The sequence below is a fragment of the Neophocaena asiaeorientalis genome, unplaced genomic scaffold (assembly GCF_003031525.2).
Source record: "Neophocaena asiaeorientalis asiaeorientalis breed wild unplaced genomic scaffold, Neophocaena_asiaeorientalis_V1.1 scaffold220, whole genome shotgun sequence".
Lineage (NCBI taxonomy): Eukaryota > Metazoa > Chordata > Mammalia > Artiodactyla > Phocoenidae > Neophocaena > Neophocaena asiaeorientalis.
This window is the reverse complement of record NW_020174042.1, coordinates 1,991,033-2,013,032: the sequence shown is the minus strand read 5'-3', so window position 1 is coordinate 2,013,032 and position 22,000 is coordinate 1,991,033. Positions and strand designations below refer to the sequence as shown.

Below are 22,000 nucleotides of genomic sequence, written 5' to 3'. Positions count from 1 at the left end.
GGCAAGATAAGAAATAAAGCAGGAACGTTGGTTGAGTGTGAAGCTCAGGGTAATGAGCTTAATTTGGATGTTAGATTTTAGGTAGTGGTGGGGCATTTAATTTGGAATACCCAGAACTGAAAAAAAGAATAAGGAAAGAGGTCTGGGCTAGTAACAGTTATTTTGAGGCATTAGTTCATAGGTAATAGTTAAAATCATGGGTGTGAGTTATCTCAAGGAAAGTATGAAGGGTAAGAAGTTATCCCAGATTGGAACTATAATGGAAGAAATATTAAAAGGGCTGAGTGAGTACTTGTAAGGAAGCCAAGGAAGGTTTCAAGAAGGTAATGATGAATAGTGTAATATTTGCTCCATTGGAAGGCTTCTTCAAGGGTGAGGTTAGTGGGGATGGGAGAGGGTTACATCCATGTCTCATCCTCACCTATAACTAGACAGTGAAGTTTTGAAGAGAGGAGCTGTGATTGTTCTTGGTATCCCCTGGGTTGGTATAGAGACTCTACAGGGCTGGTGTTCAATAAATGTTTATTGATCTGCTGACACATGAAAGGCTGGTGCATGTGACACTGTGAGGCAGCCAGTGAGGCTGGCAGAGGGAGGATGGATCATTAAAGACCCTGAAATCTAGCAGGAATTTGGACTTGCTGTAGCACTCCAGGCACTTCCCAAGAAGGGAATAAAGCCCACTTTTTTTTTGCCGAGCTGCGCAGCTTGCAGGACCTTAGTTCCCCGATCAGGGATTGAACCCGAGACCATGGCAGTGAAAGTGCCAAGTGCTAACCACTGGACTGCCAGAGAACTCCCAACCCCTGATTTTTAATTGTTAATAACCCCTCATATGAGACGTGGCAGTTAACAAAGTACTCAAGACAATCAATTATTCCTCACACAAGTTTGTGAGGGAAGCATGATTTTACTAGTAAGGAAATAAAAATTTAGAGGTGTGAGTGGGCTACTTAGTAGTTATTAGATGCAGACCCAGGGCCCAAGCCTGGATTGCTCCTTGCTCTTTCCACTATACCACAATGCTGCCAGTTAAATTCGATCTCTGTAGTGGAGTTTTTAGGCTGAGTCGACATTAAAATTATATTAAATTTGGTTTCTGTAGTAGAAGTTTCAGGCTGAGGTAATACTATTAAAATTATATCCTTTTGAAAAATATTTATTGAGTATAAATAAATGTCCTATACATTAAATATCAAGAAATATTCATTATTGATTACAAGTCCACTGTAATACTGAATGAACCACAGAATCAAAATAGCCACCCATGATACAGTAGTGATAATTCCATTCCAATATTGGACACAGTAATGATTTACTCACAAGACACAACAAAACTCACCAAAAAAGGCCATCACTTTAACCAACCTATAATACCACAAGAGAAAATGGTTTTGAATCATAATATGGACAGTCCCACTAATCTCGCCTTTGTCATCAATTTATCGGGTCAATTTGAGATTGTGGAGATATGCTGTCATAGAACTTAAAGATTCCCATTTCCTTGGTTTTATCTCAAAATTATTATTAAGGAATGAAGTTATACATACCCAATGATAACTTTAAGTAAGTTAGTCTTTCATAAGAGAAAAGGAATAAAAATTTAGTACGAAGAAAGCTTCCTTCAAGCAATAAGTCTCTTAACGGAAAAAAAATGAAAGCAATGTAGTTAACTTTTCCTCCAAAGAAAGGAAAGAAACCTAAATCTGTTATGGCAAACATGGAAAGATAAATATTTCCTAGTCCCAGAATATGTGTTTATTTTACATGATGTACTTGAATGATGCAAGTCTACGAAGCAGGGATCTGTGGCAATCCGAATTCATCCACCAAGACTCCATCCTGTGAAAAGGAAGAAGTGTTTAGTGCCACTATTTTCCAACTGATAAAAAAAGAAAAAGATTACAAATGTTTAGTAGTCAAAACTCATTTCTAAGTGTTTAATCAATGAAAAAAATCCCACTGATAAGATGAGAACAAGCTGTTTTATGAAAGGTAAAGGGGGAAGTGATAAACCAGGAAAACAAGTGGAAGAGATCAAAAGGGATGACTCCTTGCAGAGTAAGGGAAGAGTACAGAAAGAAAGAGAAACCTAAGAGTAAACCTAGAAAGGGGAAAAGGGGACTGGGAATGTCCAAGAGTGAAGGCAGAGGAGAGAGTGCTTGCTCCAGATTCCCACTTTCACTCTGATCCCAAAGTGAACCAATACCTTTTGTAGCCTCATCAATCCTTTTATTTATTTAATTATTTTTTAAAATTTCTTTATTTATTTAGATTTGGCTGCATTGGGTCTTTGTTGCTGCACGCAGGCTTTTCTCTAGTTGCAGAGAGCAGGGGCTACTCTTCGTTGCGGTGCGTGGGCTTCTCATTGTAGTGGCCTTTCTTGTTATGGAGCATGGGCTCTAGGCACACGGGCTTCAGTAGTTGTGGCTCGTGGGCTCCAGAGCGCAGGCTCAGTAGTTGTGGCGCACAGGCTTAGCTGTTCCACAGCATGTGGGATCTTCCCAGACCAGGGCTCAAACCTGTGTCCCCTGCATTGGCAGGCGGATTCCTAACCACTGTACCACCAGGGAAGCCCGCCTCATCAATCCTTGAAGGAGCGGTGCCCTGGGACAGGCAGTCACTTCCATATCACACTTTACTACAAACTTATAGGCAGTGACACCACTATCAATTCAGAAACCATACCTCAACAGCACATTTAAGTCAGGAATCTGTGACCTTCTAAAAGTGGAAATAACACACATCCCTCAGGGACTTGTTACCAAGGATTTGAAAAGACGGGCTATGGTAGTGTTAATAAAAATGATTTTAGGTATGCTGAGAAAAAGCAACCTATGCACCTGGTGCCTTGAAATGGTGAGGGTGGCCTGTGTAGTAGAGAAAGGTAAGACGACCCCAGGCTCAAGTAAGCGGGGGGGAGGGGTAAGGTAGGGGAACACACACATTCGTCAAAACCATTTATAAGGGGGACTTCCCTGGTGGCACGGTGGTTAGGACTCCTCAGTCCCAATGCAAGGGGCTCAGGTTTGATCCCTGGTCTGGGAACTAGATCCCACACGCATGCTGCAACTAAGAGTTCGCATGCCACAACTAAGGAGCTGGCAAGCCACAACTAAGGAGCCCACTTGTTGTAACCAAGACCCAATGCAACCAAATAAATAAATACTAAAAAAAATGCAGTTATAAGGGACCTGAGCAATTACCTACTTTCCCACCTTTTTGTTCCCCACATTGCACAGGTAGGAAAAACATGAGGTTCAGAAAGAAGATACGAACTTCTAATTTGCTCAAAGTCACACAGTGAATAGAGGCAGAGCTGAGACTGGCTCCCACTCTAGGATTCTGTCAACTATACTGTGCACCTCGAAGTGCACGTTGGGAGTAGGTAAACACCAGGACTGTAAATGGCCAGTGGCAATAGAAAAAATGACATGTGATACCAGAAACTCAGATGGGGTAAACAGGATTTTATAAGCAGCAAAATTTTATCTATTTATAATGACAAGCATGTAGATTTGAACAGGGCTTTAAGTTCGCAAAGTCCTTTTACATACAAGATCTAATTTGATCTACACAACAATTATGTGAGATAGTTACAGTTATCTGCATTTTATAGATGCAAGGAACAGAAAAGTTCAAAACAGCTAAGTGATTTGCCAAGGTCTCACAGTTAGTGGTGTCAATCTCAGGCTTACACCCATATGTCCTGATTCTTTTTCCTTGTTGAAGTAGAATCTTTCTACATTGTTTATACTTAAATTATGAATCCCTAGTTCAAAAAAAAAATCCACCCTATTATTGATCATCGTGTCTGGAGTGGACCTTTATTTTATGCTGCCACCCCACGTGGTTCATGCATATGTTGCTGCTGCTTTCCCAGGAAATGTCTAAAACCCAATAGCACCCAGTCCAAGCTCACAAAAGTGATTATGTATACTATACAAATTGTCATTGAATAAAACCATCCCTGGGCCTCTGTGACACTATTTATGTAGCCTATCCACAATCCAATGTGGGAAAACTGGGCTTTCAAGGGTTCCCAAAATAATGACAGTCTTTCCTTGTTCTTACTTAAGAATACCTTTTAGATTCCCAGACCATTTTGCATAGAAAATAAAACAGAAAAAGATTTTACCTTATTCTTACTTAAGAATACCTTTTAGATTCTCAGACCATTTTGCAAAGAAAATAAAACAGAAAAAGCTTTCACCTTATTCTTTGTGTCAGTGGGAACACCTTCTGGAATTGCAGGTGCAGCTGCTGCTTCATCCAAATAAGAACTGTCTTCATCAGCCAGAAGCTCATCGCCCAGTGCATCCAACTCTGAGATTGAAATAGTCAATATTTCAAAAAAATGTAAGTAAGAAAACTGGCAGCTAATGTTAAGAAAGTTGGCCAAATTATTTGCAATAAGATGAAAACTTAAGAAACAAAGAGAAGGGATTATTAATTTCTATTTTCAAAATAAAAGATGGTCATTGTAAGAAATTTTCAAGGGAACTGGTGTAGTAAAAATCCATGAAAAACAAAAATTAAAATAAAACAAACAAACAAACAAAACCATTCCCCACAGGTTTATAAGGCCCAGTCTTCATGAGAAGACTCTATAGTTATCGGTTGGCCAATTCAAATTAGAAAATCCTGATGATAACAAATGTAAAAAATCCTCTCCCATTTATTGATGAACTTGAAAGCAGGCAGTGAAAGGAGGTATTAGATTGTTGTATAGTGAGTGACCATTGCACGAGATCAGGCTTTAAAAATAAGTCTATGGCAAAGTGAGTTGGAAGTGACCAGGGGAAATGGCAACAGCAGGTAGAGACTCATCAGAGGAAACTTAAGATGAGAAATAAGAAAATAAAGAAATAAAAAGGGGAAAAAACGTTCTAGGCAAAACAGAACATGGAGAGAAAGAAGAAGTAGTAATGGGACAGGGGAATCATGCTACAGAAAATCCAGTGTGGGGTGGTCCTGCCATCTACCCAGTTGCTCATGCTAGAAATTGACAAACACCTCTGACACCTCCCTCTCTCTCCACACCCAATCAATCATTAGGTCTTGTCCATTCAACCTCCTAAAATTTCTTCAATATGTCCACTTATCTCTGTTTTTGCTACCACCACCATAGTCTCAGCCACCACAATTTCTTAAATGGACTACAGGAATAGTTTCTAAACAACTCTCTGTGAGGCCACTTAACAACCCCTTCCGCTTTGTCTTGCTACCCTCTGCTCATCCTTCAGGTGCAGTGCCTGTCACTGACACTCCCAAATAGGTTAGATTCACTGGCTATGTGTTCCTATGGTACCCCATACTTCTCCTTCCCAACAGTTTGTGCTCTTATAATTAATGAATTACTTGAAACAAGCAGTTTCTTACCCCTGCTAGAGGAGAAGCTTCATAAATGCAGGGATTGTGTTTGTTTTCTTCAAGGCTGAATCCCCAGCATCTAATACAGTGCCTGGCATATAGGAGATGCACACTAAGTATTTGCCAACTACTGTTTCTTGATCTGCTTCGCTGTTCTGAGGGAGAGGACTCCAGCAGGAAAATAAAGAGAAAAAAATCAAAAGGAAAATGGCAGGGAATGGCAGTGTTTGGATACCAAGCACCAGGTCAGCAGAGGACTTTGCTTAGACATTCCTTCAGAGCTTGTCCATCCCAGAGTTGGTGGGGTATGCAAATCTGATATGGCTGCCTCTCAAGCTCTTTGCCCAGAGACTATACCATAAACTCTCAGGGAACTACTGCAGAAATTTTCTCTAACATTTGGGAGAAAAGGTCCCAGGCAGTTGCTCCTCTCAGATGCTAAAACTACATATACAGTGCTTTTCCTATAACTTACCTGCTTCTAGGTCATCTTCATCTAATTCTGGGGTGCCGTAACTACGGCTCAGTGCTTCTTGGATTTCATTTGCATCTTCCATCATATCCTCTAGCTGGTCTTGTAGATCCTACAAAAATATATGACAGGATTTTTATTCATTTCTTACCATTTTTCTCTAACTACCACCTGTCCCTATTCTCTCCCCTGAATCTCAGAAACGAGCAATGGCCTACATAATCTTCCTATTTTGGGTAGTAAAATGTAAACTTCAAAATAAAGAATAGAATTGGTAATCTTGCATTTGAATTTAAGGTGCTTCACGGAAATCCAAACTTCTACTGCAAGAATAGATGCCCAATCAGCTCTCTCGTTACAGAAAGTTTCCTTGAAACATCAAATCAAGCAACAGTTACACTATCAAAATTTTTCTAGTTAATAGAGAAAAGGAGGTAATTGAGACAAGCAAATTACTCTTCTTGAGTCAGCCAAAAACTGACTATGCTGTACAGGGAAAGGAAGCAGTAGCAGAAACAACTGGGTAGTACAAAAGAGTTGTTCTGGGCCCACCCCGGATGGGGAAACAGAAATGTAATCAGGATAGGCTTGATACCTGAGACCAGGCTGGTGAAAAAAATTGATTGAGGGCATAAATCTTCTGGGAATTATCTATTTGTACTTAACTGGGAGACTATTACAAGGCCAGAAAGAATGTAAAACCAAGCTGAGCAGTACTATAGCATAATAAAGGGCAGTTAGTATAATGGTTAGAAGAGCAGACTCTGGAGTCAGACATACCTAAGCTAAAATTTGGCCATTACTCAATGAAAAGTAATGTCTCTTAGCCTTTATTTCCTCATCTGTAAGATGGGATTATTAATAGTCATTCTTCATAGGGTTATAATAAGAATTTATTGCAATAATATATGTCATAATATGTGTCAAACACTAAGCACTTAATACTATATATCTTCTACTGTGTGAAGGATGTACAAAACAATATGTTTTTCATATACTGAAAATTCCACATAGAGGGGAATGGACTAGTGTTGATAACACCGAGGGTCCAAATCAGCACCACTTATCCTTCAGGATTTCTAGAGCAATGCAAAACATTTAAAAACTCCTTCCTGGCCCCCAGATTAGGTTTGTTTTTCCATATAAAGGGTATAAAATAAAGCGGAGAAAAACATTTTTTTAAAAAGAAAATGCTTTGTTTTTCTGCATTTCCAAGTGCCATATGTAACAGTCTGCTATACAGAGAAGCACTGGCTGAAACAATACTTAAAATAGAGTGAAAATACATAAACTAATCAAGTTGAACTTATATTATGCTTTTACATGTCAAGACAAGTCTGCCAAAATCATCTATGGATAGGATTCCTAGCGATAGACTCTAGGATAGACACAGAAAAGAAAAAAATCATCACAAAGAATTAGCAGGTTCAGCTCTGGAAAAACAAACAAAATCAATACAAAACAAATATAAGCACTACACTTGATGTGCAGAAACTGGGAAACAAAAAAGACAGAAACAGGGGAACATACATACATAGAGGCAAATTTTCTGAATGAGTACTATAAAACAGTGAAAATGTTTTACAAGTAAAGGATTTTAGGAAAACAAATGGAATTCAAAATACCTAGACCAGCCAAAGACACATACCCATACACATCAAAAAAGTTACAACGAAAGGGGCTTTCCACCTGTCATGCAAGCAAATCTATGAGGTGACAAGAGAAGGATAATTAGATGGGGAGAGAGCCAGACAATCATAGGTGAAAGACAAAGAAACATACAAAAAACCACAAAGATCAAAATTTCTATTTTGTTCATTAAATAGCACTAATTAAAACACAAGGAACCCGAAAAGCAGAAAATAAAATTCAGTTTCATTTTATTTTATTATCAAATAATAATATACAAATAAGACATGCATACTCAGAACATTTTTCTCAGTGAAATCTCCTGGAAGATATCACTAAGCCTAAATTCTTGTAAGCAGAGACTGGTGTGGAGGATTAGAAAGAGGGTCCTGAGAAGTATAAGGAGGGGTGCTGGAAAAGAGCAAGATGGGAGGAATGCCTTCACTTACTAAAGACCAGAACTACCCTACCAGAGAATACGTCTGCAGAAGCCGTAAAATGCTGGGGACATAGTAAATATTCCACCAACAAATAATGCTCCAATTGGGCAGAACTGCTTTATCTCCATGAATAGCCTCTAGTTCATTTGTTCATCAATCATTAGATACTTTCTAAGCACCAACTATGGACAGGCATTGTTTGGGGCACTGGGGATACAACAGTGAAAAAAACTGAGTCCATGCCCTCTTAGAAAGAGACATTCTACTCCGGGGGTTAGAACTATCACATACGCAGAAAGGAAGGCTTTTCTCAGGCCAGTCACTACTCCTTCTGCTAACCCTGTTTGCCATCTGCGCTGTTCAACTGAGAGAGGCAAGAGGAGACAAACTCTTAGGGCTCAGTGCCCCAGCCAAAACATGATCTCAAAAAGAAATGCTAATTTTAAGGACCTAATGACATTATTATTAAAAATCTAGGGACTTCCATGGTGGGCCAGTGGGTAAGACTCTGTGCTCCCAGTGCAGGGGGCCAGGGTTCGATCCCTGGTCGGGGAACTAGATCCCATCTGCCGCAACTAAGAGTCCGCATGCTGCAACTAAGAGTTCACAAGCACAACTAAGAAGCCCGTATGCAACAACTAAGAAGCCCGCATGCCACAGTGAAGATCCCGCGTGCCGCAACTAAGACCCAGTGCAGCCAAAAAAAAAAAAAAAAAAAATCTAAAGAAATGGGGGTAGGGGATCAAGAGGTACAAACTACTATGTATAAAATACATAAGCTACAAGGATATATTGTACAACAAGGAATACAGTTAATATTTTATAATAATTATAAATGGAATATAACCTTTAAAAAAAAAGATGACTCAAGTTCTGGGGATCTAAAGTACATCATGGTGGCTGTATTTAACAATATTTGCAAGTTGCTAGGAAAGTAAACCTTAAATATTCTCACCACAAAAAAATAGTAATTATGTGAGGTTATGAAGGTGTTAACTAACTTTATAGTGGTAACCACTTCACTATATATATATGTATCAAATCATCGTGTTGTATACCTTCAACTTACACAATGTTATATGTCAAGTGTATCTCAATAAAACTGGGGGGAAAAAATATAAAGAGAATTACTAGAAAAGAGAACCAATTCTACACCAGGAACTGTGCTAAGCACTTTATGTATATGTCCTCATTTTACACTCGGGACAATCCTGGGAGATGAGCAGCAACATCACTACTTTACAATTGAGGCAACTGACTAAAAATCATTAAGTGAGTTAGAAGTAAAAGGAAACTGGGTGCTTATTCACTGGGTGCTTATTATGTGCCAGGCATTGTGTGTTTAGATACACCAGCTCATTTATTTCATCCTAATTATAATTGTATGTGGTATTAGGATCCTTAGGTTAACAATGAGGAAAGTGAGACCTTTGGAACCCTTTCCCAAAGTTACTCTATTAGTAAATGGCAGAACCCAAGATTCAATCCCTCTCCTGTGCTCTTCCCATCACATACACAATCATTTTGATTCTTTCAGAAACAAGTGTATATTCTTGGAGAATCCAGTACACATCTCACCTCAATCTGGTCGATTTTCACTTGCTTGTATGCTTTCTTCATTTCCTTTACACCCAGTTTCATAGCATCAACCTAAAAAAAGGAAAGAGAAAACACCATGTCTTAAGAAGCTGTGTTGGTTAAACTGTCTTTTAAAAACCATGGGAAAAGAGCACAGAGTACAAAAATAAAATAAAATAAAACAAAAATAAAATAAAACCATGGCAAAGGTGTTTTGGGAGTACCGTGGTCTTGGTGTCCTTCAATGACTGGATGGTGTAATTGGCTTGTTCCATGTTAAATGACTGTTGGGCAAGATTGTCCCGCTGCTGCTCATACCTTTTTAGAGTCAATTGAGAAGGATAAATGTGAGCCAGATAGAAATCCTCACCAAGAAAGTATCTCTAACACAAAATAAGAGAATTTTCTTAAAAACAATAACAAATGTTAAAAAATTAAATATACAGAAAAATTGGGAAAAACAATTTAATCAATCTAACACAAACATCATTTGATGTCCCTCCAGTCTTTTTCCTTTGTATATATTTTAGTTACAACACTATTTTCCACTTAACATTATTATTATTACTGCTGCTTTCTACGTTGCTAAGAAGTCTTAATACATGTTTTCATAATGTTTTAGATTATTTCCTATGCTAAATTCCCAGAAATGGAATTCTTGGGGGAAAAGGCAAGACTGTTTTTAAGGCTCTTCATACATATAGTGAAACTGTTTTTCCAGTAGACTGAACTCCTTGAGGACAGTTATGTTATTTTATTAATCTCGTATCCACAAATAGATAATCTATCCAACCTAATATAATGCCTGACACTCCATGTTTTTTTAAAATAAAGCTTTATATCAACTTATAATACTGCCTCAAAGACTTATATCCCTATAGCCCTTATACAATATTTCGAAACCATCTAACCATCCAACCAGAAGAAAAATGGTCAACGATGCAGGCAAATGGTGGTGGAACATTATTACCCCGTTAAAAAGTATGTTTGCAAAGAATATTTAGAAGGACAAAAATACTCATGATATAACATTAAGTGGAAAAGGATAACCTATATACATGCCATTTGTTATCTTCTAAAAATTATATGCACACATACCATGTATGCACAAGCAGAGAAAGAAACTGTAAAAATAGCATTTTAAAGGTGGTTATTTCTGCTAGTAGGAATCTAGGTAGATTTCCTTTTCTGCTACTCATGTTTATGTACTTGCCAAGTTTCTACAATGAATAATATCCTTTTATTAAAAAAAAAGTTACCTATAAATTGCAATGCTACCAATTAGAGAGGTAACCGTTTTATCACACTCTCTCACCACTCTAGGCGTTATAATTTATTTTTCCAATTCCGTCTAATCTAAAAGGAGTAAGATGGTGTCTGATGTCTTATAAAAAGTTAGTTTATAAATAGGAATAGAGATATCAACAATTTTTCTGGTTCTTTATTAGCTGATTACATCTGACCTCTATAAACCCTGCAGAGGGTCTCAACAGCTCACAAGGGTAAGTACCAAAGATACTCTTGGGCTTCTGCTCAAACACTGGGAAACAGTCACCTAAAACAAATTAAGGACTGTTAAATCTTCTGATGGGAGGGAACAAATATTCAAGATTCCCAATTTTACAGACAAACAAAAATTAAAAAGGCACACTCTAATTAAATAAATGGGAGAATCAAACTCTATAGATCTGGGCAGTCCAATACAGAAGCCACTAGCCACACATGGCTACTTAAATTGTTAAAATTAAATAAAATTAAAACTTGAGTTCCTTAGTCACATTAGCTACATTTCAAGTGCTCAATAGCCACACATGGCTAATAGCTACTGTACTGAAGAGCAGAGATACAAAACACCTCCCATCAAAGCAAAAAGTTCTATTTAAATGGACAGTGCTCCAACAGATGTTGCTGAACATGCAGGGGGAGAAAAACCCAGCTAACTGTATGTGTAAATGAAATTTGCAATTAACTCAAGAATACTTATAAAGTGGTATGAAAACCTAAAGGAATGGAAGACCATTTCCCTTTTGGTTAAACCTGCTAGAGGAAAGGAAGTTATGCTTATAACTTACATCCGCTTTTGCTTTAAAACCCGCAAGGCTTTCTGCTTGACCATATTCTAGGGAGAAAAACAGATTTTAATGAAAAGAAGTAGAAAATATACATATGGTAAAAAAAAAATCTCCCATATCCCCACATACCTCTACTTCCTCTCATCTTCAAAGTAGTAGACACAGTGACTCCTGGATTGTTCACTTCCCAAGCAGGCTTTAAGCCCCAGCTTGTCTCAGTCTTGGCATCCCACATCTCAGTGTACTGAAGTACATTTCCTTTTCCTAGTGCATATTATCTCTACTCCCAGCCCCAAGAGGGCTGATTTTGTATATCTAGGTGCCTTAGGGAGATTCCCAATTTGGACAGTCTGCTATCCACTCAAACTCAGCATGCTCAAACTCCTCAGCCTGCTCTTACCTTGGAAATGACTAATAATGGCCCCGCCAGTCTCTCACTTCTCTAGGTTGAAAACTGTTATACCAACCTTACCTTTCCTCTCTCTATTGTCTTCATGCACTGCTATCTTAGATTTTCAGAACTCACTTTTTTTTTTTTTTTGCGGTACGCCGGCCTGTCACTGCTGTGGCCTCTCCCGTTACGGAGCACAGGCTCTGGGCGCGCAGGCTCAGCGGCCATGGCTCACGGGCCCAGCCACTCTGCGGCATGTGGGATCCTCCCGGACCGGGGCACGAACCCGTGTCCCCTGCATCTGCAGGCAGACTCTCAACCACTGCGCCACCAGGGAAGCCCCAGAACTCACTTTTAAATTGATTCCTCTCATGTCATTCTCATGACTACCACCATGGTTTAGGCTTTCATCTCCTCAAGTCTAGGTGGGCATTCCTGCCTCTGTTCGCTCTTCATGCCATGCCATCTAACTAAGATGGCAGAGAAAATCCTCCTGTCACTTCCATTTCTATACTGTTTCATAAATCATTTTATTTGTCTCCTCCAATGAAGAAGGAAAAGCAGGTATTATTACTTCACAGATGATAATAATACCTAACATTTACTGAATGTGTCTATGTACTAGACACAGTGCTATGTAGGTCACATGAATTACCTCATTTAATCTCACACTTTAAAGTAGATATCATCCCCATTTTATAGATGGGCAAACTGAGGTTCAGTGATGCTAAGTAACTTGCCCTAGCTTGAATGTCTAATAAGTTACAGGGATGGGAAAAAAGAAGACAGTTCCACATTCACAGTCCATGCACTTAAATATACAACTCTGTTTCTACCTAACAGAAGAGGAAAATAAAAAATTAACTGACTTTATAAAGGTCACAGCTAGTAGGTAGTGATGATATTATTAATAGAACACTGGTACTTTTTTCCCAATATGCCACTCCTTAACCAGTCTATTATACTTACCTAACCTGACTAGCCTGGCAACTCATTATTCCTGAGCAGGCCCAGCTCTCCAGGTAGAATATAGCACCTTCTCAGTAGAATATGCTAATTCCCATGTACATGCTTCTGGACATGTAACCAGCATCTTCTCGCCACCAGGTCAAATCCCAGCCTTCCTCTCATATATGGCTGCAAACTCTCCTCCCTGAAGGATACACCCTCACGTATGTTTTCTTATTAGACTGTGAGCATCTCTTCCGTATCTCTCACCAGCCCTTACCACCAGGCCCTACTTCCACAGGTGCTGAAGTTAGGCTGTCACAGTACCTTCTTCAGGTGCTGCCTACCTTACCTTTGCAGGACCCTCTCTCATCTTCTTGATCTGATCCTTATACTTCACTAGTTCAGCATCCAGCCGAGAAATCTTCTTGTCAATAGATTCTGCCCTGCTGTCCACCTTGAGGGGAAAAACATCAAAGGCAGTAGTAGTTATTGCAATACATTTACATGAAAAGTGGCAGGAGAGGAATGAATATAGAGGAAGAAAGGACAAATAAAGAAGAGGGGCTTCCCTGGTGGCGCAGTGGTTAAGACTCTGCCTGCCAATACAGGGATCACAGGTTCAATCCCTGGTCTGGGAAGATCCCACATGCCGCGGAGCAACTAAGCCCATGTACCACAACTACTGAGCCTGCGCTCTGGAGCCCGTGCGCCACAACTACTGAGCCCGCATGCCACAACTGCTGAAGCCCGTGCACCTAGAGCCAGTGCTCTGCAACAAGAGAAGCCACCGAAATGAGAAGCCTGCGCATGGCAATGAAGAGTAGTCCCCGCTCGCTGCAACTAGAGAAAGCCCACGTGCAGCAACGAAGACCCAATGCAGGCAAAAATAAATAAACAAAATTAATTAATTAAAAAAAAAAAAGAAGAGCATATGGTGAAAGGTGGAAAACAGTGATTCCTAACTGTTGGTGGTGGGGAGATTCTCAGCCAGAAACACTGGAGAGCTTTTATAAACTATACTCCACCCCCTAAATTCTAATATTCCAGGGTCACTCTCAAATGTGCTTGAGCAGAAAAAGAATTTGAGAATCACTGGGCTTAGGCGAGATTTCCCTAGAATCAGAGGCTTGTCAGGCTGAGGGCTCAAGCAGGCGGTGTGTGAAATGGGTTAGTGCCCAGTGGACCCCGGCTAGGGCTTAGATCTAACGCTATTCGCTTGGATGGAAGGTGGTGGCTTAATGTCAAGGGTCAGAGTTCTGAATTTTGTGTTACTGAGATCCAGGATTGGGGTACAGATATGTTGAACTAGGATATCAAGCCGAGGGTCCTGACGTGAGAGAGGGATGAGGGATGGAAGAGGAGTTAGGGGTCAGGCTGGACGAGGTGGGAAAGCTGTGTGGGCCTATGGCTGGTAAGAGTGAGGAGATAAGGAAACAGCGAGTGGACGCGGCACAAGCACCAGAAGGGGTGGGGCGCAAGAAGGGCGAGACAGTGATGGGTTAGGGGTCCCTGGTTTGTGGAGTCAGCAATGACTTGGGTAACAGGAAAGAAAGTGGGGTGGAGAGAGCTGAGATGCAATAGGTCCGGGACCCAGGAGTAGGCGCCGAAGCCGGGGGTGGGTGGGGTTGGGGGGTGTCAGGGTCCCTGAGCCTAGTTATGCGTTTCTAAGTGCCCACCGTGCCAATGCAGTCAGTCAAGCTGGGAGGCGGAGCCTTGGGTTTCGCTTTCCCGAAGAATCGGTTCATCTTGAGCGGCCGCGAAGACAACCCAAACACTGGAGCTAAACCAGAAACGGAAGCAGAATCACCTCCGCCTCCGACTTGACTTCCGGCCCTCCATGCGCAAGCGCAATGTGCCTATTGGCGTTTACCGATCCTTTTTCCGGATTTTCAGCTCGGTCTTCCGGGGAAGAACTGCAGGAGGTTGGAGGTGAGAGACCGAGTCAGCAGGGGGCGTGGCCTCGGTGGCGGGCGTGGGCGTGGCCTCATAAGCCGGGCGGGGCCTCAGCTGAGTGGGTGGGGCCCGGTGGCGGCGGTAGCGGAATAGAGCCTGGCGGGAGCAGGGCTGCTCCGAGGGGCGGGGCCGGCAGGCCCGGGCGGAGCGTGGAAGTAGCCGGGCGGGGTCGCGGGGCTCCGCGCTCAGCCTCCACCGCTGGGTGGGCAACTAGCGCGGGTCTGGCGGAGCGCGGCGGCGCTCGGAGATCGCGAGGCGATCGGGAGCGACTGGGCCCCCGGCGGCGCGCCCCTCGGCTGGGCCGGGAGCCGCGCCAGTCGGTGCCCCCAGCCGAGCGCGGTCCGCCTCCCTCCCAGCGATCAGCCGTCCGGAGTGTGACCAGAGGGCATGCCGGATCCACCAGGGGCGCCGCCGCCTGCGTTCGCAGGCCGCGGGTGAAGAAGAAAGCACGGCCTCGCTCGGCCCGGAGCGAAGAGGTGACCCGGAGCGAAGAGGGGTCCCGGAGCGAAGAGGCGATCGGAAGCGAAGAGGTGGCCCTAAGTGAAGAGGTGGCCCGGAGCGAGGAAATGGCGGCAGCCGGGCTCAGCGTAACCGTCACCCACAGTGAGCGCGGGCTGCGAAAAGTCTGGCGGGGTCTGTGGGTTTGGCCACGTGCCCTCCCGAAGCGTGTGTCCTTGTGTTCTTCTGGCGTCCGGAAGCGTGGGATCTGGTTTGTGTCCGTGGGGCCGGCTTTTGTACGGATCTTTTGTTCAGCACACCTTTCCATGTGGCTGGTGTGTTTTGTCTCAGGCCATTTGTGAGATACTCGATGTCCGTGCTTCACATCGTGGTCCTGGTTGTTAGTGTGTGCCTGCGTAGTTATTGTGGGTCTTTGTGCCTGGCTCTTTTTAGCCATGTTGTGTATGACTGCTGTGTGTCTGGACACCTACGTGTGTGCGAGAGTCTGAACTCTTGTCTGCTTTTTGAGTGAGCCGTGGGTTCAAGCGTACACTCTGGGCACCCTTTGGGTCTGCCTACTTTTGGAGTTGACACAGAACTAGACAAAGATCTGTGTCGAGTTCTCCAGATAGCTGAGTCCATGAGGTTTCCTCAGGACCAATTAGGGGAGACCCCAGAGCTTCGGAATCTGGTGACCAGGATTCTAGATAATTCAGGTTTAAGTGACCTTGGGATGTCTCCTTTCTAGGCAGCTGGTTTCTACTTCACATAGAAGCAGATTTGGTAACACCTGTCCCACTCACTACAAGTGGCTGTTGAGTAGGCTTAAGGCTTGGCATGATGCACTGGCACAGGCTACCTCCTTATTGTCCACATACCCAGAAAAGAATTAGCACCTCTGCTCCAAAAAGGAATTTCTGCTGTTTGAGTTTATTCATTCATTTGTCTATTTACTGGGCACCAACCATGTATGTGCCGAGGTGTCCCCAGTGGGAGAGACCTGGAGGAAAAACATTTCCTTGCCCATTACAGCAAAGGAGACAAAAATAGTACCTTGCCCAGTACAACACAGAGTAGAGGACAGTCAGGCCACAGGATGCAGATGGCTTGTGAAGAAAAGCACGGACTTTGAAATCAGATAGATCTGAGGTCAAGTTCTAATTCTAGAGTTGGGTCTCATTAGGCAGGTCTTAATTGGACTGAACTCATAGTTTGCTTATCTGTGAAATGGGGAATAATAGGTAGTACCTACTTCATGAGGTTGTTCTGAGAATTAAATAAGATCATGCATGAAATGAGCCTAGTCAGCCCCTTATGCATGTTAAGTGCTTAAAATGTTAGCTGATATCACTGATATTGTTAGTTACTATAATAAAGGAAACAAAAATCCTTGAGCAGGCCTTGAAGGCTGGGTAAATAAAGTGTCAGCCTATATTGGTTTGTGTGAAAGAGTTTTCTTCAACACTTTTCTCTCTCCCCAGGCAATGAGAAGCACGATCTTCAGGTTATCCCGCAAGAAGGCTGTAGTGAACCAATTGTCCAAGACCTGGCCCAGGTTGTTGAAGAGGCCACAGGGGTCCCGCTGCCTTTTCAGAAACTCATATTTAAGGGTAAGTATTTCTCTTCCAGCTTTGAGCCCTCATTGCTAAAAGGCCTATTTAAAACTGCTTAACTTTAATAATAGAAACTCTCAGTTTCGAAACTAGGACAATTCTTATTTGCTTGTTCATTTATTCATCACTTCAACAAATATGTATTGAGGACCTACTATGCACTGGACACGTGCAAACATTTGAACAGGTATTAGAGTTGAAGTCACATGAAGGTGACAGAAATATTACCATTTTTGATGAAGCACATGGGCAGCCTTCCCTGGCCAAGTTAGATCCTCTTCCCATTGTGTTCAGATGGCACTCCCTACCACTTTTGCATAACTTGTACTGAAATTCCTATTAAATAATTGTCTTCATAGTCACCGAACATCTGATTTCTCTAATACAATAACAAACTCCACAAGGGCAGAGATACTGCTATGTGTCCAATGCTTGGCATAGCGCTGGCACAGAGAAGGTATTGAACAAACTTACCAGGGCCTGGATGTGGCAGGCCCAGTGGATGATGCTGATTTCTGCCAGGACACACCCACTCCCATCCCCATTCTCTGGTCTTCCCATTCCCATGGGAACCCATTATTCTGGTATCTGATGAGGCTAAATGTATCCCATTTGGTGCCAGTCATAAAAAATTTAGTGATGGGAATTTAGTGATGGGCATTTATATTTGTACTTCATAGTACAGCTCCTTGTCTTTTCTTTTTAAAAACGTTTCATTTTAGAATTATAAAGGCAATAGAAATCCATGTTTGAAAATAGAGGAAAGCACAAAAAAGAAAATGTTCTCCTGGATAAAACCCCTTATAACAATTCAATATATTTCCGTCCAGCCTCTTTTTGTTTGTTTGTCCTGGCATCCCAAAGTGTAGGTTCTCATTTGTGGCTTTTTTTTTTAGTTGACAAAACTAGGATCATTTCTAGTGATCTTATAACACTGGGTCATCAACATGTATTATGGCATTGAAGTTTCTTGAAAAAATGAGCTTTGATGCCTACAAAGTCTTCTGTTGTACTGATGTATAGTTAATCAGTCCCCTATTCCTGAATTTTGGGCTCTTTCCAGTTTCTCACTATTATGAATAATAGTTATTGTATAACAGTTATTGTGCAGGCACATGTCCAGTTATGTGTTAGGGTAAATATCTAAAATGAAGTTACTGGGTCAAGAAACCTTCTAAAAAGCTTATACCAATTCATCCTCTTCTCATTAGTGAACACACTACTTCCTGTACCCTTGCTGAAATCTGTTTTCACTGTTGTGCAATTGTTGCAACCTGACATCACTTTCTTCTTTGTTCAGGAAAATCTCTGAAGGAAATGGAGACGCCATTGTCAGCACTTGGAATACAAAATGGTTGCCGGGTCATGTTAATTGGGAAAAAGGTAAATTGCTTTTTCCACCAGAATACCTCAGAATCAAATGACGAAGGTCTTTTATGCATGTTTCTGTTTAGAAGGCCAAGTCGGGGAGCCAGGGTTGGCGCTGGTGAAGTAGCGCTCTCTAAACAAATGTAGTCTCTTTGTTCCCTGGAGTCACCAGTTCTCACACCCTCCAGCGCCTGTTGTTCAGGGCTTTCACTCTGGGAATTAGGAGTGGTTATGCTGCCTCAGTAATGTGGCTTTTGTGTTGTTGGTGGAATCAGTCTGGTTAAAATAGTGCCTGAGGCAGTCCCTACTCACTTGGAGGGGGATTTGCAAGAGAGCATTTTGTTAGAATAAACCTGTAGATTTTAAAAATAAGTACTCTGCAAACTTCAGGAGCCTCTCTTCCTTTAACCATTCTTTTTACTAAAATCTCACATAAGGATAAACCCTCTTTGGCTGGAAAGAAAGGTTCAGACTAAAGAGGTGACGGAGAAAAAGCCAGTTGGTGAGAAAAGTAGGCCCTGGGGTGATGAGAGAGGGCCATAGCCAGCCCTGCATTGTGACACAGTGGAATTGTTGGTCCTGTGAAGTTCCCTTACTTCGAGTGAGGTGGCTGATTCAGAGTGGAGAGAGGGCAGAGATTAGCAAAGTGGAGGCAAGGAAAGTCTACTCCAGACTTGGAACTGCCAGGAGACTGGCACTCAGGATTTGGCCACAAAGAAGAATGTGAACAATTTAGGGTAGTGTAAAAGCAGGAAGCTGCTGGCTACCAATTAAGGTGAGAGAAGGGGAAATAATCTAGAGATTTCTTGCTCAAGGGTCAGGGAGAATGGTGATGGGCAATGAGCAGAACCCAAGGGTTGAGTTTGAAGAAGCTTTAGGACCCTCAGTTGGAGCTGTCCTGGAGTATGTGGAGCCAAGTCCAATTTATGTCTCTTCTACCTATTTTGGGCTGTGTAACCTTAAGTTACTTTACAGTAACCTCAATTTCATCATCTGAAACAGTACCTCCTTCACTGGATTGTGGTAAGGCTTAAACAGTAATACAGGTGAAGTGCTTAGGATGAAACCTGGCATACAGGGGATGATCAGTAAAAGTATTCATCATCATCATCATATTGAATGAGAGAGCTCAGGAATTCCATTTAAAGGAAGGGTAGAATTCCACCTGTCTCACCGTTCTGGACTCCTCACAGGCATTCACTGTAATTTGTTAACACTCCAGGCTTCAGTCCGGAATCTGTTGGTAATCAGCCCCAGGCTGAGGTTGAATCTGGCACATGGATCAGCTTTGTTCTCTGAACCCAAGCCGTCAGGGCTCTCTTGCCAGAATGTGTACCTGATACCTTCTCTCTATCTAGTCTAGAGTCTTTGTAGATAGAAAACCTTCATGTATAACCCTCCAGCTTGCCTTCTAAGAAGCAACAGAGTTAATACGATTTTTTCTAGGTCAGTGGTTTAACCCACTTGTGGTCAGATTTTTTTTTTTCCTGACAGAAAAAAAATTCTTGACTTCATTTTATTCTTAAACATTTTAGAACAGTCCAGAGGAAGAAGTTGAAATAAAGAAGTTGAAAGATTTGGAGAAGTCTGTGGAGAAGATAGCTGACCAACTGGAAGAGTTGAGTAAAGAGCTTACTGGAATCCAGCAGGTAACTCTCTCCGTGGACTTTGTCATTCTGCCTTCTATAAGAATTCTCTGGAGATACAAATGTGTGGTTACAAGGGCGGACTTTGTTGTCAGACTCCCTGGGTTCAGACCCTGGCTCTATCCTTTCTGTTACTGTGGGCAAGTTTGCCTTTGTCTCAGGTTCCTCATCTGTAAAAAGGGAGTAATGATGGTACCTCCCTCTTAGGGCTGTTGTGGGGATTAAATTACATAATTTGAGCCTGACATATACTAAGTGCTTTGTAAGTGTTATCAACACTGTTATTTCCAAACCCCAGCCAGCATCCATTTGTGCTCCTAGGAGAATACCTGCTGTGCTAGGATCATGTGTCTAAAATAGAATAAGTAGCTTCTCTCAGTCTAGTCAGCTATAATGTATTTGGCAAGGCAAAGAACATTGTGTTGATTCATAGAAGGTCCAAGTTGACCATGATCTTGGGGTGGGCATAGGGGTCATCCTATTCAATTCCTTATAGTATTAGAGGTGGAGTACTGAAACCAAATAAGGATGAGGAACAGCCCCAAAGCACATACTTATTTTTGATCCCTTCATTTTGTAACATTTATTGATGTATGTTTGTGTTTTAATTACAAAAGTAATACATGCTGATTGTACATAGCTTTTAAGAAAACATATGGGCACTAATATGAAAAATAATAATTACCTGTAAGACCCCCAACTCAAAGATAATCATTACTAGAAACTGGAATCTGTTTTTTCATCTTAAAAAAATTGGTATAATGTTAGACACACTTTGTTTGTAAATTGTTCCTTTATTGGTTTAAAAAATTGAACATTTTCCCATGTCATTAAAAATGATCGTACGTAACCAAATCACTTTACTGTATACCTGAAACGAACACAGTATTGTAAATCAACTATACCTAAATAAAGAAAAAAAGTTTTGACTGAAAAAAACAAGGTCATACTTTTCAAAACTTGCATAGTATTTATTTCATCATATGAATGGATCATGGTTTACCTAACCAATTCTCTATTATTCATCACCTAATGTTATTTTACCGTTATGTATAGTGCTTCCTTTTTTTTTTTTTTAACATCTTTATTGGAGTATAATTGCTTTACAGTGGTGTGCTAGTTTCTGCTTTATAACAAAGTGAATAAGCTATACATATACCCATATCCCCGTATCTCCTCCCTCCTCTGTCTCCCTCCCACCTTCCCTACCCCACCCCTCTAGGTGGTCACAAAGCACCGAGCTGATCTCCCTGTGCTATGCGGCTGCTTCCCACTAGCTATCTATTTTACATTTGGTAGTATATATAAGTCCATGCCACTTCGTCCCAGCTTACCCTTCCCCTTCCCCATGTCCTCAAGTCCATTCTCTACATCTGCATCTTTATTCCTGTCCTGCCCCTAGGTTCTTCAGAGCCATCTTTTTTTTTTTTTTTTAGATTCCATATATATATATGTTTTAGCATATGGTATTTCTTTTTCTCATTCTGACTTCACTCTGTATGACAGACTCTAGGTCCATCCAACTCACTACAAATAACTCAATTTCTTTACTTTTTATGGCTGAGTAATATTCCATTGTATATATGTGCCACATCTTCTTTATCCATTCATCTGTTGATGGACACTTAGGTTGCTTCCATGTCCTGGCTATTGTAAATAGAACTGCAGTAAATATTGTGGTACGTGACTCTTCTTGAATTCTGGTTTTCTCAGGGTATATGCCCAGCAGTGGGATTACTGGCTCCTATGGTAGTTCTATTTTTAGTATTTTAAGGAACCTCCATACTGTTCTCCATAGTGGCTGTATCAATTTACCTTCCCACCAACAGTGCAAGAAGAGGGTTCCCTTTTCTCCACCCCTCTCCCGCATTTATTGTTTGTAGATTTTTTTTTTTTTTTTTTTGCGGTATGCGGGCCTCTCACTGTTGTGGCCTCTCCCGTTGCGGAGCACAGGCTCTGGATGCGCAGGCTTAGTGGCCATGGCTCACTGGCCCAGCCACTCCCCAGCATGTGGGATCTTCCTGGACCAGGTCACGAACCCACGTCCCCTGCATCGGCAGGGGGGCGCCCAACCAC

The 22,000-nt window shown here is 41.7% G+C and overlaps 2 protein-coding genes across 5 annotated transcripts in view; one reads left to right on the top strand and one right to left on the bottom strand.

Moving 5' to 3' along the window:
* Positions 1–1,141: 1,141 nt before the first annotated feature.
* On the bottom strand, positions 1,142–14,717 carry CHMP5 (charged multivesicular body protein 5). Its single transcript, XM_024753894.1, has 8 exons — positions 14,583–14,717; positions 13,256–13,360; positions 11,565–11,611; positions 9,717–9,810; positions 9,493–9,564; positions 5,849–5,957; positions 4,214–4,326; positions 1,142–1,842 (listed from the first exon to the last, which is right to left on the bottom strand). Exons 1-8 carry the CDS (start codon positions 14,649–14,651, stop codon positions 1,792–1,794), a joined length of 660 nt encoding a protein of 219 aa, XP_024609662.1. The 5' UTR covers positions 14,652–14,717; the 3' UTR covers positions 1,142–1,791.
* A 362-nt stretch (positions 14,718–15,079) lies between these two features.
* The window catches only part of BAG1 (BAG cochaperone 1), a 28,875-nt gene continuing 21,954 nt past the window's right edge, over positions 15,080–22,000 (top strand). For all 4 annotated transcript variants that reach the window (XM_024753781.1, XM_024753780.1, XM_024753782.1 and 1 more), the window contains exons 1-4: positions 15,080–15,462; positions 16,779–16,907; positions 18,211–18,293; positions 19,814–19,927. In XM_024753781.1, the coding sequence (XP_024609549.1) occupies positions 15,426–15,462; positions 16,779–16,907; positions 18,211–18,293; positions 19,814–19,927 (363 nt within the window). In that variant the 5' untranslated portion in view covers positions 15,080–15,425. The remainder of the gene's footprint in view (positions 15,463–16,778; positions 16,908–18,210; positions 18,294–19,813; positions 19,928–22,000) is intronic.